At 39.9% G+C, this 15789-nt stretch overlaps 1 protein-coding gene and 1 long non-coding RNA gene across 6 annotated transcripts in view; one reads left to right on the plus strand and one right to left on the minus strand.

The window, feature by feature from the left end:
• NPHP1 (nephrocystin 1) overlaps positions 1-14038 on the minus strand; it is a 60993-nt gene extending 46955 nt beyond the window's left edge. For 2 of the 5 annotated variants that reach the window (XM_040496702.1, XM_040496701.1), the window contains exons 1-6: positions 13905-14036; positions 10935-11008; positions 5177-5237; positions 3665-3789; positions 965-1193; positions 563-664 (exon numbers count right to left, since the gene is read on the minus strand). In XM_040496702.1, coding sequence (XP_040352636.1) covers positions 563-664; positions 965-1193; positions 3665-3789; positions 5177-5237; positions 10935-11008; positions 13905-13973 — 660 coding nt within the window. In that variant the 5' untranslated portion in view covers positions 13974-14036. Of the gene's footprint in view, positions 1-562; positions 665-964; positions 1194-3664; positions 3790-5176; positions 5238-10934; positions 11009-13904 lie in introns of all 5 variants that reach the window. The other 3 variants (XM_040496704.1, XM_040496703.1, XM_040496705.1) reach the window with 3 other exon arrangements.
• A 10-nt stretch (positions 14039-14048) lies between these two features.
• Positions 14049-15789, plus strand: part of LOC121044431 (uncharacterized) — a 13566-nt gene continuing 11825 nt past the window's right edge. Inside the window, exon 1 of the long non-coding RNA XR_005797302.1 lies at positions 14049-14160. This is a non-coding gene — a long non-coding RNA (uncharacterized LOC121044431). The remainder of the gene's footprint in view (positions 14161-15789) is intronic.

Below are 15789 nucleotides of genomic sequence, written 5' to 3' on the forward strand. Positions count from 1 at the left end.
CCCTCTCTCTCTGCCCCTCCCCCGTTCATGCTCTGTCTCAAAAATAAATAAAAACGTTAAAAAAAAATTAAAAAGACCACACTCTGGTCAAGAGTGTCGGTCCCGATCGGTTGGCCTTGCCTCTCATTGCAATAAACTTTGTTGTGACTGTCAAAAAAAAAAAAAAAATTAAAAAAAAAAAAAAAAGAAAGAAATAGGTTGCAAGCATGCATGTATAGTATGTTTACCTCCTAGTAAGGGATCATATATTAGCGGAAGTTAACCCAAAGTTAACTGTGGTTTCGTTTGACAACAAACAATAAGCTCCTATTAATTTTTATGATCAGCATTAATCCACAAAGCACTTTCATTGTGTCATAACTAGGCCTTACCTGCACAACGGCACTTCACAGGTCCCGATGACTGTTAAAACAAGATTTTCCCAGTCCCTGTCCCTCTAAAATTAAAGTAAATTCCGTATCAACTCATTCACTGGTCAACTGATCAAAGAATAGAGCTTAACATTTTATTAAAAATGCAAGAAAAGTTTTGAAAAAAGGAAGAATAAACAAAAAAGACTAACCTCCAAGTAGGTTCTGGGAATGAGACCTTTGTTTCCTTTGGTATTCTTAGCTATCCACCAACCATCAGGTTTTTTTTCAATTACAAGGAGAATTTCTCCCTTCTTAAATCAAAACAAGTAAAAAATGCTAAATTAAAATTTACCCCTAACTCAGGAATTATCCACATTGAAACTACTTTCAAAAACAGAATAGCATTTAATTTTACTATTTTGCTACCAGGTAACATTGACAACATAATCTCACGTGACTACTGCCTGTAAATCATAAGTTATACTATTTTATTAAAATAGATTCAGTCTTTAAAAACGATACCAGGAATATGTAATATAGATATATAAAGTTTTCTTATTCTGTTAGGTATGCATAACTATCCTTAGGTTAGGTTCTAGTCTTGTTTCTACCTTAAATGTAAGGTCCCCAGCTTGCTGAGCAGTAAAATCTCCAATAGCAATGTATTCTTTGCTTGTGGCCTGTTGCTGGGATTCATGTTCCTGTTTCTCTTCCTCTTCTGTTTCTTCTTCGTCCCCAGTTTCTTCACTTTCTTCTTCTTCATCGTCATCCTCTTCTTCAGCTTCTTCATCTTCTTCAGCAGAATTGTCATCTTCCTCTCTTTCAGGAGGTGCCCCAATTCTGTGAAAAATAATTCAGAGATAGGGATTACTTGAAGTAATGTATAAGAACGGATCAACATAACTTCTACATATAGAAGATCTTGCCCATATTTGGAAATAAGTGCATGTCCCATATCCCTTATACGTTCTATTCTGTTCTTTGCATTCTTTTTTCTTTTTGTGCATATTTGAAAGTTTTTTTTCTCTTTGGGTTCATTGATCTTTTCCTCTGTTGTATCCAATTTTCTGTTAAACCATTCAGTAATTTTTTTTTCATTTCATATTTTATAAATTTTAGTTTCAGAATTTCCATTTGGTCTCTGTTAGTTGCCATTTCTCTGCTTGATTCCTCCCTATCCATCCAAGCTATCCATCTTTTCTAGCAAATTCTTTAACTAATTGAAAGTAGTTGTTTTAGAGTTCTTATTTGTTAATTTTTGCATTTGGGTCATCTGAGCTTCTACTGATTATTTCGTCTCTTTATTATAAGACATTTTCCACCTTTTTGAATCTGTATTTAATCAGACTGAGAAATTTCTCAGCCACTATTTCACTAGACATTTTACAGTTGTATAATGTTCATTTATTTCCTACATTTGAATTTTCTTAAAATACTCTGCCTCTTTCTATTTCATCCTTATTTTCTTCTATTTTTTTTTTTAATTTTTTTTTCAACGTTTATTTATTTTTGGGACAGAGAGAGACAGAGCATGAACGGGGGAGGGACGGAGAGAGAGGGAGACACAGACTCGGAAACAGGCTCCAGGCTCTGAGCCATCAGCCCAGAGCCTGACGTGGGGCTCGACCTCCCGGACCGCGAGATCGTGACCTGGCTGAAGTCGGACGCTTAACCGACTGCGCCACCCAGGCGCCCCTATTTTCTTCTATTTTTAACATATTAATCATTATTTAGAAGTCCTTATCAGCTAACTATATTATCTAGTCAGATCTAGGTCTGCTTTTGGTTTTGTCTTGTTTCTTATTAGTGGACACTGCGGATGAGACAGTTTGAGACTTCGGATTATATCATCTTCCTTTACAGAGTGTTGAATTTTGTGCTGTTACACACTTAAATTATCATGTTCCTGTTAAGGTCTGGCTTTCGGCCTCGAGATCTACTTCAGTTTTGTCTTTATTTCAAATCACAGTTCTTAGTATTAGGGCGTTTTTCTTACTCCTAGAGCATGGGCCTTCTGTGATCTCTACTAAATGCCTGAAGCATTACCAGTATCTCTTTACTCTAGCTAGGTACAAACTCCAACATTTTTCCAAGATCGTTTGACTTCCAGAATCTTTTAAGCTCTCAGTCTCCTAGCAGGTGTTTTCTGCCAATGCTTCTGGAATCATGCTCTGTGTAGGCCAGGATTCCATTCAGATTTCTATAGTTGTCTCTTGCAACACCCTCCTCTCTTCCTACAAGTCCCACTGGCCTTGGCAACTCCAAAATTTGATCTCTGTCTCCTGAGCTCAGTGACACTGGTGTTTTCTGTTTAGGCTCTACCTTCTTGCACCACAGCCCATAAGTTTTCTCAGGGAGAGGGTCTGGGTAAATGTAGGACTCACTTCTTGTGCTTCCCTGTATTAAGGACATCAGCTGTTTTTGTAGATTTTGTCCAGATTTTATAGTTGTTTACGGTAGGAAGGTTAAGTCCAAAACCAGCTACTTTGTCATTCTCAGTACTAGAAATCAGTGAAAATTCTCGAATCCTTGTATCTACATCCTTCAGCATTTTCCCCAGGATATAGTGTAAAAGCATGGGAGCGGCACATGAAGAGTCTAAATAGTTAATTGTTTTCCTTCTTCCTTTCCACAAACTGGGTTGGTTTGTTTATACCATCAAATTTCTGTCTGCTTTGTAAAAGCTGTTATTAACATCTACTAAGGCAGAAAAGCAATGTATGTTTCTACCTCTAATATTTTAAGTTTATGAAGGAAGGAAATATGCAAATAATCCAAATAATTTCTTTTTACATATCAACACTGACATTAAAGCATCATCCTTATTTTCTAACATTTGTTTACTTAGCTCTTCGGATCTCTCTTTTGTCTCCCTAACTAAATTGACTGACTTCTACTTCTTTATATCTTTTATGGGATCTAAGACTTTCTACTATACACAAGAAATACATGTCAACCGATTATACTTGTTATCACCATTCATTTATATGTATACTCTTTTTTTTTTTTTTCAACGTTTATTTATTTTTGGGACAGAGAGAGACAGAGCATGAACGGGGGAGGGGCAGAGAGAGAGGGAGACACAGAATCGGAAACAGGCTCCAGGCTCTGAGCCATCAGCCCAGAGCCCGACGCAGGGCTCGAACTCCCGGACCGCGAGATCGTGACCTGGCTGAAGTCGGATGCTTAACCGACTGCGCCACCCAGGAGCCCCTATATGTATACTCTTAATAGGTCTTTATTCTGAGTCAGACATTAAAACTGTTGGTGATATAATGCCTGAGAGAAAGAAAGTAAGGAAAGAGGCATACTCAGTTATATTTTCTCTACTTATGGACACAGCAAGCTCCTGCAGTTGGTGGGTAAGCTTATCCAAAAGACTATGTTCATCCTCTTTTTTCTGATTGTAGTTCCCAATAGGTGCAGGTTCATCAGCCTATGAGAGAATATAAGTTTATTTCACTGAAAAATTTCTTTCAATTTCCTATTCTATTTATTTTGGAAGGAAAAAAAACACTCCAGTAAGTTCTAGAAGACAAAGTAAATGTTAACACGAGACTAGGCCTACCTTAGAATAATATTAAAAGAAATGTAGATTATTATGTTGAAATGTAACCCAAATGAAAAAACAAAATGATACTCCTTGGTTTTTTGTTGTTTTCTTGCTAGCTAGAAAGTTTGTTTTTGTTGTTTTCTTGCTTGCTACCCTCTATGGTCAGTAAGAGCTAGGTTCCAGACAGAAGATAGGCTTTGGAGTCAAAAAGACATATGCCAATCCCAAGTTCGGAAACTGACTGGCAGTGAGACACTGAGAAAGCTGCTTCACTTTTGGGAGCCTCAGTTTCCTCACTTGTGAAACAGGATACTTAGATTTTTAAATTTAGGGTCAGCCTGACTTCTAAATTCAAGAGTGTTATGTCACTGGAGAATTTCAGAAGAAATGCTCAGATGCAGTAAAGGAGATTCATACACAAGCAGGGAGATGACTTTTAGATGCCCTCCACTTTATATGCTCTGTGAGACTCTGGCCCTGGACACTAAGCTGAATGAAGCTCAGGCTCATACTAAAAGAAAAAACCCTGAAGGGACTTCCAAGAGTAAATTCTAGTTCCTCCTATTTCTGCAGAGTCACCGACATTAGAGCTGCCGTGTGATGCAAGAAGCTTCTTTAGCACTTACGCTCCGGGCCAGATTATGTACTCTCCCCACAGTGTAATTAAAATTAAAACAACTCTACAAGGGAAGGGAAGCAAAAAGAATACAGAAACAGGGAGGGGGATAAAACATAAGAGACTCTTAAATACGGAGAACAGACAGAGGGTTGCTGGAGGGGTGGCGGGAGGGGGGATGGGCTAAATGGGGAAGGGGCGTTAAGGAATCTACTCCTGAAATCATTGTCGCACGATATGCTAACTAACTTGGATGCAAATTAAAAAAATAAAAAATAAAATAAAACGAAACGAAATGAAGGAAAATAAAATAAACAAAAACCAAAAAACAACTCTAGCCTGTAAAACATAAAACTTACACAATGCAAAAATAAAGATAACTTCTTCCTCGATCTTCTGAGTCCTCAGTGCTGGGTAAGTTCACCAAAGCTGAACTCTCCTCAGCATTTGGAGCCCTGGCTTTTCTGCTCCAAAGCACACCCTCAGCATGCCGGCAGGGCGAGTCAGCACTGGCCGCAGGTAGACTTCACCACCGCTAAAGCAAACCCAGGAACTTAACCACTCTAATGAATTCCCACTTCACGAAAACATCAGGACAAAAACAGGGTTGGGTTTTTTTTTTTTTTTGGTAATATTATAAACCGTAACACTTACTTTGTTCAATTTTTGAAGAGCATCTTTATTTTCATCTATCGCCTGTTTTAATTGGATACACCTAAATTTTCAAAAAGAAAGGAAAGAAGTATGAATTTTTCTATTGTCAGACTAGAAAGTTATTTCATGGAATCATACATAAGTCTTTAAGTGGGCAAGGCGATTAGCTATTATATGAATGATGTTAAAAAATTCACCTGTAACTGCCTTCCTACCCACCGGCTTGGGTGATACTCACGTGCTCTAAGGTACACAGGTGTGACAGCCAAGGCTCAGAAAGCTTATGTGACTCTGAGCTTCGGTTTCCTATCTCTAAAATGAGGAAAGCACTGGACTTCAAACTGCTTCTTCAGCTCTGAAGTCCCATGAACTGAGGGCCTAGCCGAGAAGACATGAGTAATGGCGATAATATCCAAGTTTTACTGCACACCACGCACGGTGCCAGGCACTTCACAAGAGCACCACCTCCTTTGAGCCTCGTACCAGCTCTCACTCCGGCGGAAGGAAGTGAGGTTCTAAGGGGTGGCCACAGCTAGTCAGTGGTAGAGTAACACGCGGGGGCAGAGCTTAGGATTCTAGAGCTGGCCTCGTCCCACCACGGCACATTCCCCTTTTGAGCGTCGCCTATGCAGACAGGTACGCTGTTTTGATTATTTCACAGACGGCTCATGTAATCTGGCTTAAGTCTTAGACCCAAATAAGAAGGATAAAAATGACTGAAAATGGGCTACATCTAATAGCGAGGGTTATCGAAATTCAAATGCTTTCTCAAACAATAACCTACAAGTGCCAATATTTTTTATGTGCTTTGAGTAATTGTTTTTTTCTCACAGAAGCTAATGACATGAAATAAGCAGAAGAAAGGGGACAAACATCCTTTGTGAAGGAGGCAGAAACGAGAAGTGAAAATATCAAACTGCGGTTGACCCTGTTAGTTACTTACCCCATCGGGGTCTACGCTGGCGGGGTCGGTCCCACACTGACACCCAAGTGCTCAGGACCCATCATGGGTGGGGTGGGTGTGTGGCCCAGCGCTGGCCGACAACACATGAAAGAAGTATGTTGGGCGCTGTCTCCCATTTTATCCTCCCTGGTGCAGCACATAAAGAATCCTTCACCCTTTCTCTTTTTAGATGCTGATGCTTGGGGACTCTGTAAAGGCGAAGGGAGCCATCGCAGACTAGATGAGGATGACAGAGCACAATGAGAGCAAAAGCTGGGCCTTGAGGACCTCACGAGCCACTCATCCACCGTGGGGGAACCTACTTCCAGACTTTTTGTGGAATGAGATTGACAGTAGAGCCCCTAGTTTTAACAGGCACCCTGTTACTCAGACTAAAAGGATCCTGAGACCTAGATTCAAAAATTTCTCTTCACCACCTCCTGAAGCCCCACCAAAACTGATGAAACATTTTAAAAGGTAATAAACCCGGGGCGCCTGGGTGGCTCAGTCGGTTAAGCGGCTGACTTCGGTTCAGGTCATGATCTCGCGGTCCGTGAGTTCAAGCCCCGCGTCGGGCTCTGTGCTGACGGCTCAGAGCCTGGAGCCTGTTTCAGATTCTGTGTCTCCCTCTCTCTCTGACCCTCCTCCGTTCATGCTCTGCCTCTCTCTGTCTCAAAAATAAATAAACGTTAAAAAAAAATTAAAAAAAAAAAAAAGGTAATAAACCCTGAATGTAGGAGAATGAGAGAGAGACCACCTGTCAACAAGACATTTCAACAAATTTCTGCCGCACGGAAAAGAGATGGAAGCACGTTCTCGGAAGAGGTCCCTAAGAGGAAAAAGATCTGCCAGGGAGAGGATGCCACGATTTGGGTCAGCAGGTAGGAAGGATCCGGGAGAGAGGGGTAATTAAAGTGCGTCTAAGGGAATGTATTATGAAGTTCTACAGATGAAGACATCCACAATGGCTGGGATTTGCTTTATATATTAATTATGTTATGTCATTTTATATTATGTTATGTTATATTAATCAAATGATATCCATAGCATCTAAGCTATAAAGGCAACCAATCATTTTTTAATGCTTATTGGGGGGCGGGGAGGGCAGTGAGAAGGGGAGGGGCAGAGAGAGAGGCAGAGGATCCGAAGCGTGTTCCGTGCTGACAGCAGAGCCTGATGTGGGGCTCAAACTCACGAACCATAAGACGGTGAGATCATAACCGGAGCTGAAGTCAGACACTTAACCCACTGTGCCCCTAAAGGCAATCAGTCTTAAGACAATCTAAGGGCTTTATATTATTTAGGGAGAGAGTAAAGATACTGATTAAGTTTAGATTTAGTTAAGGCCTTTTATAAGAAGTCTGATTTTTTAAAAAGTCTGTTCACAGAAAATCTGAGCCAGCTAGCTTCCCCTCTCTCTTATCTCACCCCCCTCTGCTGTCCCTCCTTACCAGAGGATTCATCTCTAAAAAACAAAATGAATGAATGGCCTGGGGAGAACTACAGCTGCCAAAGAAGTTTCCTGTACGCCGGGGTTAAAGCCCACTCTATTCTGGCATGGACACGCCTCAGCTTAACAGTTAGTTCCCAGCCCCCTGAAATTCTCTGCCCACGTACAAAGAATTTCACTCTCATTCAGGGGATAATACTGCAGGGAAGAGACCCTACATATACAATAGTAGAAGAATCCTGGACTGCCATCTAGAATAATCACACTAGTCCCTCATTTCTTAAATAAAAATGAATAACCCAAGGACCATCAGATACATTAAGGAAAACCAGCAACATGGACGGTCAAATTTAAGACTAACTGAAATTAAATAAATAAATAAGTAGTTGGGAGTCCAGAAGAACCAAAGACAAGAGAAATCCCCGGGTATAAACAAAAAGACAAAGAAATGAAAACTATTAATGGGGAGATAAGAGACCAAGAGGAATAGTCCAGGAGGTTTAATACCTCACTCAAAGGTTTTTCAGGAAGCAACAAACGGAAGTAGAAAAAAAAATCTTTTAGTAAAAGAAAATCTCTCAGAGCTTATGAGAGACAAGACGTTTCAAGTTGAAAAGACCCACTAAGTGTTTAGCAGGATAAAAAACAACACTTAAATAGGTTGTGATGAATTTCCAAAACACCAAGGTGGAAGAGAAAAGCCCCACACAGGTCAATCATAAAGGAATATCATCATGGGGCCCCTGGGTGGCTCAGTCAGTTAAGCGTCTGACTCTTGATTTCGGCTCAGGTCATGATTTCATGGTTTGTGAGATCAAGCCCCATGTCTGATAGCACAGAGCCTGCTTGGGATTCCCTCTCTCTCCCTCTCTCTGCCCTTCCCCTGCACCCATGCTAGCGTGCACGCTCTCTCTCTCTGTCAAAATAAATAAATAAACATTAAAAAAAATAAAGGAACTATCATCAAACTTATTCACATCGCTGAATGCAAAGAAAACCAACAATGTCCTCAAAGGTTTAAGAAGAAATGATTTTTATTTTATAACCAGACAATTAATCAAACATAAGGGCTAACTGACGTTCTCAGACATACAAATGTCAATGTGAATTTTTTTTGTTTTAAATATATGAAATTTATTGTCAAATTGGTTTCCATACAACACCCAGTGCTCATCCCAAAAGGTGCCCTCCTCAATACCCATCGCCCACCCTCCCCTCCCTCCCACCCCCCATCAGCCCTCAGTTTGTTCTCAGTTTTTAAGAGTCTCTTATGCTTTGGCTCTCTCCTACTCTAACCTCTTTTTTTTTTTTTTTCCTTCCCCTCCCCCATGGGTTCCTGTTAAGTTTCTCAGGATCCACATTAAGAGTGAAAACATATGGTATCTGTCTTTCTCTGTATGGCTTATTTCACTTAGCATCACACTCTCCAGTTCCATCCACGTTGCTACAAAGGGCCATATTTCTCAATGTGAATTTTTAAATGATTGTGACAGGGATCTCTTTATACACAAAGAAGACTATTTATAGTTACTTGGGTTTAAAAATAATTATCAGTTGGGGCACGTGGGTGGCTCAGTCAGTTAAGCCTCCGACTTCAGCTCAGGTCATGATCTAGTGGTTCATGAGTTCCAGTCCCACCTTGGGCTCTGTGCTGACAGTTCACAGCCTGGAGCCTGCTTCACATTCTATGTCTCCTTCTTTCTCTGCCCCTCCCCAACTCATGCTGTGTCTCTCTCTCAAAAATAAACATTAAAAAAAATTATTATTATTAGTTTATTAAAATAAAATTTAAAAACCCAGTCTTCCCTGGGACTTCAAATTCAGCCTATAAATCTTATTCTATTTTAAAATCTAGTAGGGGTGCCCAGGTGGCTCAGTTGGTAAAGCGTTCGACTTCAGCTCAGGTCATGATCTCAGGTCACAAACCCATGGCTTGTGGGTTTGAGCCCCGCATCAGGCTGTGTGCTGAGAGCTCAGAGCCTGGAGCCTGCTTCGGATTCTGTGTCCCTTTCTCGCTCTGCCCCTCCCCTGGTCGTGTTCTGTCTTTCTCTCTCTCTCAAGAATAAATAAATAAATACAAATTTAAAAAAACATTAAAAAAAAGTAGATACTATATAAGTTAAAAAAAATAAAATAAAATCTAGTAAAGCAAGTATTATCAGCTTCACTTTTTCTTTATTATTTGATTAATTCAATTTGAACTAAACAATCTTAATTAATACAGTTAATTAAATTCCCTTCAACATTTTAAAATTCATTTTATTTTGCTTTTAAGAACTTTGAATGCCTGAATTAAGTAAAACTTTTTCAAATGATTCAATGAATCCTTTAAACTAATAAAATGAACTTCATGTTCTTTTGAATGTTATACACACTTCTAAATACCCAAACTGTACACATTATCTTAATGACGTCCTAAAATTGAATACAAAAGTATTAATAGTCTAATTTGATCTAGTTCATCATGTCTATGTAATGTTAAACTTGATTTAATTTTCAATTCCTCCAGGGTTAAAAGAAAAAGTCAGAATAAAACAAAAAACACCCAAGAGAACAGTTTTCCCATGTCAAGGGAGTTAAGGTCACTATCCTAAGCAAGGTGGGATTCCTTAATAGAATTTTCTGACCAGGTCCGAGGAGGCTACAGGAGGCCAAGGATCTACCATAATTCTGCCTCAGTCACTATCTTGCATCTGAGCAGTTTTTATAGGTGCTGTCACAACCTTAATCCATTACTCAGATTTAGGTTAGTTTTTCTAGATCCAAGTTATACCATGATCTAATTCTTCATTTGGTTGCCTGCATCTCCACTGAGACTGCAGGGAATTTCTCTCTGACTTGAGTGAATTCTGCATTTCTCAGTGGTCTTCAAACATTTTTACGGCCTGCCCACTTTAATGTCTTACAGCAAAGTAATGTCAGACGTATTAACAAAACCCTGTGAACCAAACCCTGTGAACCAAACCCTGTGAACCCTCACCTATATTAATAAGTATCTCATGGTATGATTGTGAAAATTAATCAAGAAAAAGGTTTTAGAGTGTGGACCACACTGCTTGGTCCGTACACAGTACAGAATAAATGTAAGTTGCTGCTTTTTAACAAGTGTAATTCTCTATTTAATCTTACCATTCCAATATCTACACCTGGGAGATACAGATACTTGCAAGAAATATTTTTAAATACGTTTTGGAAAATTTCATTAGTTATGACCCCAGTAATATTTCCCATTATTATTTTGACTTTTGAGAAATTGTACAATAAAGGAGTGAAAGAACACGTCAAACAATTTCTATGCTATAAATCCTGCCCAGTGAAATGTAAGTGTGGTTTCTAGAAAGCTTATATAATTTAGTGGGTTTTACCTTTGGTAAATATCTCGCCTTTTATTGGCTTCTAGAGCTTCTTTCAATTGACTCTCAGAAAGCAAGCCATCAACCTACAATAAACAGAGACTGTTAGATTATATTGCTAAATACTGTATGACCTCAGGAAATAAAATTTTAATTCTTTGTTCCCAAGATTTCACAATGAACACTTTTAAACATATAATGAAGTTGAAAAAATTTCACAGTGACTCCCCATATACCCCTACCTAGATTCTACCATTAATATTTTACTATACCTTTTGATCAATCCATCTGATTTTTTAATGTATTTGAAAGCAAATTGCAGTCATGAATACACTGCCTCATAAATGATGTACCACAGGTATCGCTAACTAGAGTTCAAGGTTTGGTATAAAACTTACATATAAAATCTTAAATATACATTTGCTGAGTTTTGGCAAACGCATACACTCAGGTAACTCTAACCCCTATCAATACACAGAAAATTACCATTACCCCAGAAAGTTCTCAGAAAGGATGTATTCTCTTGTGTCACCCTTTCACACGGCAGGTTTTTGAGATACTGCCATATTGTATCATTAGTTTATTCCTTTGTTGCTCAATAGTATTGTATGAATATGCCACAAGTTTGCTTATCCTCATTCTTCTACCTTACACCTTGACTTAGTATTTTCTCAACACCTTGTGTACCTTTGCCAATGTACCCACAAAAGAGGCACAGATTTCTTTCGGGTTCTTTTCTAAAGATGACGCGGGGAAGGCAACGTGGATGCAAGAAGAGAACTTCAAATTCACTAGCTTCTTCTCTCCTCCTATTTTGCATTTGAGTGTTAGTTACAAAATGCATAGCTGGTGACAGAGTCAGTGCTAACAGGCATGACCCAGATGGGCTCTTGATTACTTGTCCATGGACATCAAGTTGGAAATCTGTTCACGTTTTGCTTCAGGCGTCCTCTGTGGAGACAGATCTTCCCTATCAAAGAGTCCTTCCCAGACACTCAGGCTATCAGAAGACTCCTGAGCTAAGTCTTCTCTAGGGTCACTAATCTTTGTAATTGTTTTGTTTGGTCTTTGTTTTAGTAATAATTTTTTTGTAATCTACTTCTGAAACTTTCCTGGTTCTCCCAAGATCTCACTAAATTTAAAATCGGATATAGAAACATAGTAAGCATCTAGCCAGGGCTCAGTTTAGTCAAAGCCTCATCAAGTTTTATTTCCACCAGAAGAGCATGTTGCTTTTATTGTATGACTGTAAGTCCAAAAGTCACTTATATCCATCAAACCTTTTGTCCTTTTTTAAATTTGTATTTTTTAAAGCTCATTTATTTATTTCGAGAGAGCGAGAGCAGGGGTGGGGCAGAGACAGAAGGAGAGAGAATCCCAAGCAGGCTTCGCACTGTCAGTGCAGAGCCCCATGTGGGGCTTGATCTCACGAAGTGTGAGATCATGACCTGAGCCCCAAACCAAGAGTCAGATGGTTAACTGAGCCACCCAGGCACCCCTCTTTTGTACTTTTTAAATGGGAGTCCACAACTGGACCAAATATGAGCACTCAGTAAATCTCTTATCTGTCAAAGATTAGAAAATAATTATATTCAGTAACAGATCAAATGAAAAAAAAGTAAAATTATCAAAGCAAAATAAGAATTTTAGAAAATAAATTAACAAACCATTAATTACTACTTACTTTTTTTCTTATTTTTTTAAAGTTATGCACATTTGGTGTAAAAATTAAGAAAATATCAAAAGTATGAAGAGAAACAAAGACAGGGGAGGGGCAGAAAGAGAGAGAGAATCCCAAGCAGGCTCTGCACTGTCAGCTCAGAGCCCTATGTGAGGCTTGAACTCACAAACCATGAGATCATGACCTGAGCGGATATCAAGAGTAGGACGCTTAACTGACTGAGCCACCCAGATGGCCTTTCTTCAATCTTTTTTCTATATGTATTATACTTAAAATAATTTTACTGAAATACTGTATATTCAATTTTATATTTGATATTTTTTCTAACTTGACATTTTATCACAAATATTCTAACACACTAAAATCTTTTAACAAAATTTTAATCATACTATTTTATCCCATCATAAGTTATTTACCCATTCCCCTATTACTGATCATTTAAGTGATATCCAGGAACACCATGATGGATACTTTTATACATCAATTTCTGTCCCAATCTTTTTATTATTATGTATGGCAAATCCCTGGAAATGTAATTTCCCAGCCTAGGAGCATGAATATTTGACACATCTTGTCAAATTGCTTTCCAGAAATGTTGTACTTTATACTCTAAAGCAGTGTATATAAGTGCCTATTTCATCACACCCTCCCCAGTACTGACTATTGTGATTTTTAAAAAATGTTTGTGATATTTTATTTACAGTTACGTTATTTTTTTAAGTTAACTTCTCTCATGTTTATGGCTTCCCTGTATTTCTTCTTCAGTTCATGTTCTTCACTCATTTGTCGGAACCTAATATTTTCCTTACATATTAGGTCTATTCTTTAACATCTATTTCGTTTTGAGTTCATGTGACGCAAAAACGGCTTCCACTGGAAAAAGGCTCAAGGTAAAGAGGCATGGAGAGTGGAGGAAAGCGATGGGCGCAGAGATAGTTGGAAATGGTTATTGTTAAGTTTAACTTTGGAAGCGAGGTTGGTGAAGGGAGTTACTATGTTGGAGAGTGGTTAAGGGAGTTATTAGGCTGGAGACTGAGATGTGAGGGGCAGGGGTAAGGCGCTTAGTCGATGGTCAAGATTTTCGGGAGGTTCAGCTTCCGGGGGTTGGACTAGGAGCAAGAGGGGTTAGAATCGGGGTTTCGCTTCAGGATGTTGGGGTGGAGGAGGGAGCGCTACAACTTAGGGAAGTAAGTGGGTTGGGGTAGGCTGCCAGGATTAAGGTACACCCCAGATCTCGCCCGCCACTAGAACCCAGGCTGCCTCGTGATGCCCAGGCCCCCGGCTGGACAGCCAGACGCTACCTGTAGCTTCAGTTCCTGAGTGCGGCGCTGCAGGGCCTGCAGAGGATTACGCGGCCGCCTAGCCAGCATCTCCCTCGCCTCTGCTCCGGGCGCCCTCCCGGTCGCCAGGGAAACCACGGCGGCGGGTGGGCCGGTGACGCAATCACGGCGCGCCCGCCTCTCAGCCCTGGAACCCGCAGGCGAGTGGAGGAGGGAGGTGGAGGTCGTGCCCTGTCGCAGTAGCCACCCCTCCGCGCCGCAGGTCCTGGGCTCTCAGGTCAGGCCCAGTGCCCAGTAGTTCTCTTTTGCCGGCCAGTTCCACAGGACGTGGGTGGAGGTGGGGGAGAATGCGCCATGGCGTCGGAAACTACATGTCCCACAATACCTCAGTGTTACCACGCCAATGCTGTTGGGGGTGTCGGTGTAACGGCATTTGTTCTCTCATAACCAGTTTTGCTGAACTAATCTTAAGGTATAATTTAAGCGTCATAAACTCTTAAATTAACAGCAAGGGTAGCTTTCCTATGTGGCCTACACTGTCACATCAAAGGACAGGTTTTATATTCTTCGCCGTTTGGGGCGTTGCTGGTTTCATTTCACTTTAGTGTTGCACGTTATCACGTTGTCCATCCTGAGTTCTGTGAGGATGGTGATTTTGTCTGTCCTACAGCAGGTACGCGAGCGAATATTATGATCTCCATTTTACTCCTCCTCTCAGAGAGATTGTAATAACATTTCCCCAGATGGTTCTGAATCCTTTAAGTCCAGTTCCCAAACTTTGCACTAACTACACCGAGTAAAAATGATGATATGAGCTCACTTTGCAAAGGATGAACTTCACTACTATAAATGAATGCTCTTCTGTACGACGAACAAGTTGATTCCACAGGTCCAGCTACTATGCTACTTATTTGTGTACTTTTTTCTTCAAATATACCTAGAGAGAAATGACAAGTGCCCACCTCCACTGAATTTTCACATTGAACCCACCTTCATGTAACATCACCCATATAAGGATGCAGAATATTACCAGAACCCTGGGTAGTTCTCCCTTCCTAATCCCTACCCACCTCCACTGCCTATGTCCAAAGTAAACACTATACTGACTTGTAACAAAAACTTGTTTTGCCTCTTTTGAACTGTCCAGTGTAATCATGCATTGTGTACTGGCATCCGGGTGGGCTTTTTTCACTCAACATGGTATTTGTGAGATGCATCTGTATCATCATGTGTAGTTGTAATTTGTTCAGTTCTTTTGCTCTCTGGTATTTTATTGTGTGATACTCTTAATATACTCATTCATTCCACTGTGGCTGGACATGTGGGTAGTTTCCAGTTTAGGGCTATTATAAACAATGCTATTACATACATATGTACATAGTACAAACAAGTATACAGTGCTGGGCCACAGGGCATGTTTTATGTTCAGCTTTAGTAGATACTGCCTATTTTTCCAAAGTTGTACTAATTTACTCCGTACCTATATGAGTTGTTGTTCTTCATATCTTGACAATAATTTGGTATGATCTGCTTTTTTGTAGCTCATGTCTTTAGTTTGAGTTAACTTCTGCATTATGGCTCATGATACTTAAAAATTCACATAAATAGCCCAACGTAGTATCTTCATTAAAAAGATTTGTAACAGTTGGGAATGCAAGCTGGTGCAGCCACTCTGGAAAACAGTATGGAGGTTCCTCAAAAAACTAAAAATGGAACTACCCTACAACCCAGCAATTGCACTACTAGGCATTTATCCACGGGATACAGGTGTGCTGTTTCGCAGGGACACATGCACCCCGTGTTTATAGCAGCACTATCGACAACAGCCAAAGTATGGAAAGAGCCCAAACGTCCATCGATGGATGAATGGATAAAGAAGAGGTATATATATATATATATATATATA

The sequence above is a fragment of the Herpailurus yagouaroundi genome, unplaced genomic scaffold (assembly GCF_014898765.1).
Source record: "Herpailurus yagouaroundi ecotype Mexico unplaced genomic scaffold, PumYag 188, whole genome shotgun sequence".
Classification (NCBI taxonomy): domain Eukaryota; kingdom Metazoa; phylum Chordata; class Mammalia; order Carnivora; family Felidae; genus Herpailurus; species Herpailurus yagouaroundi.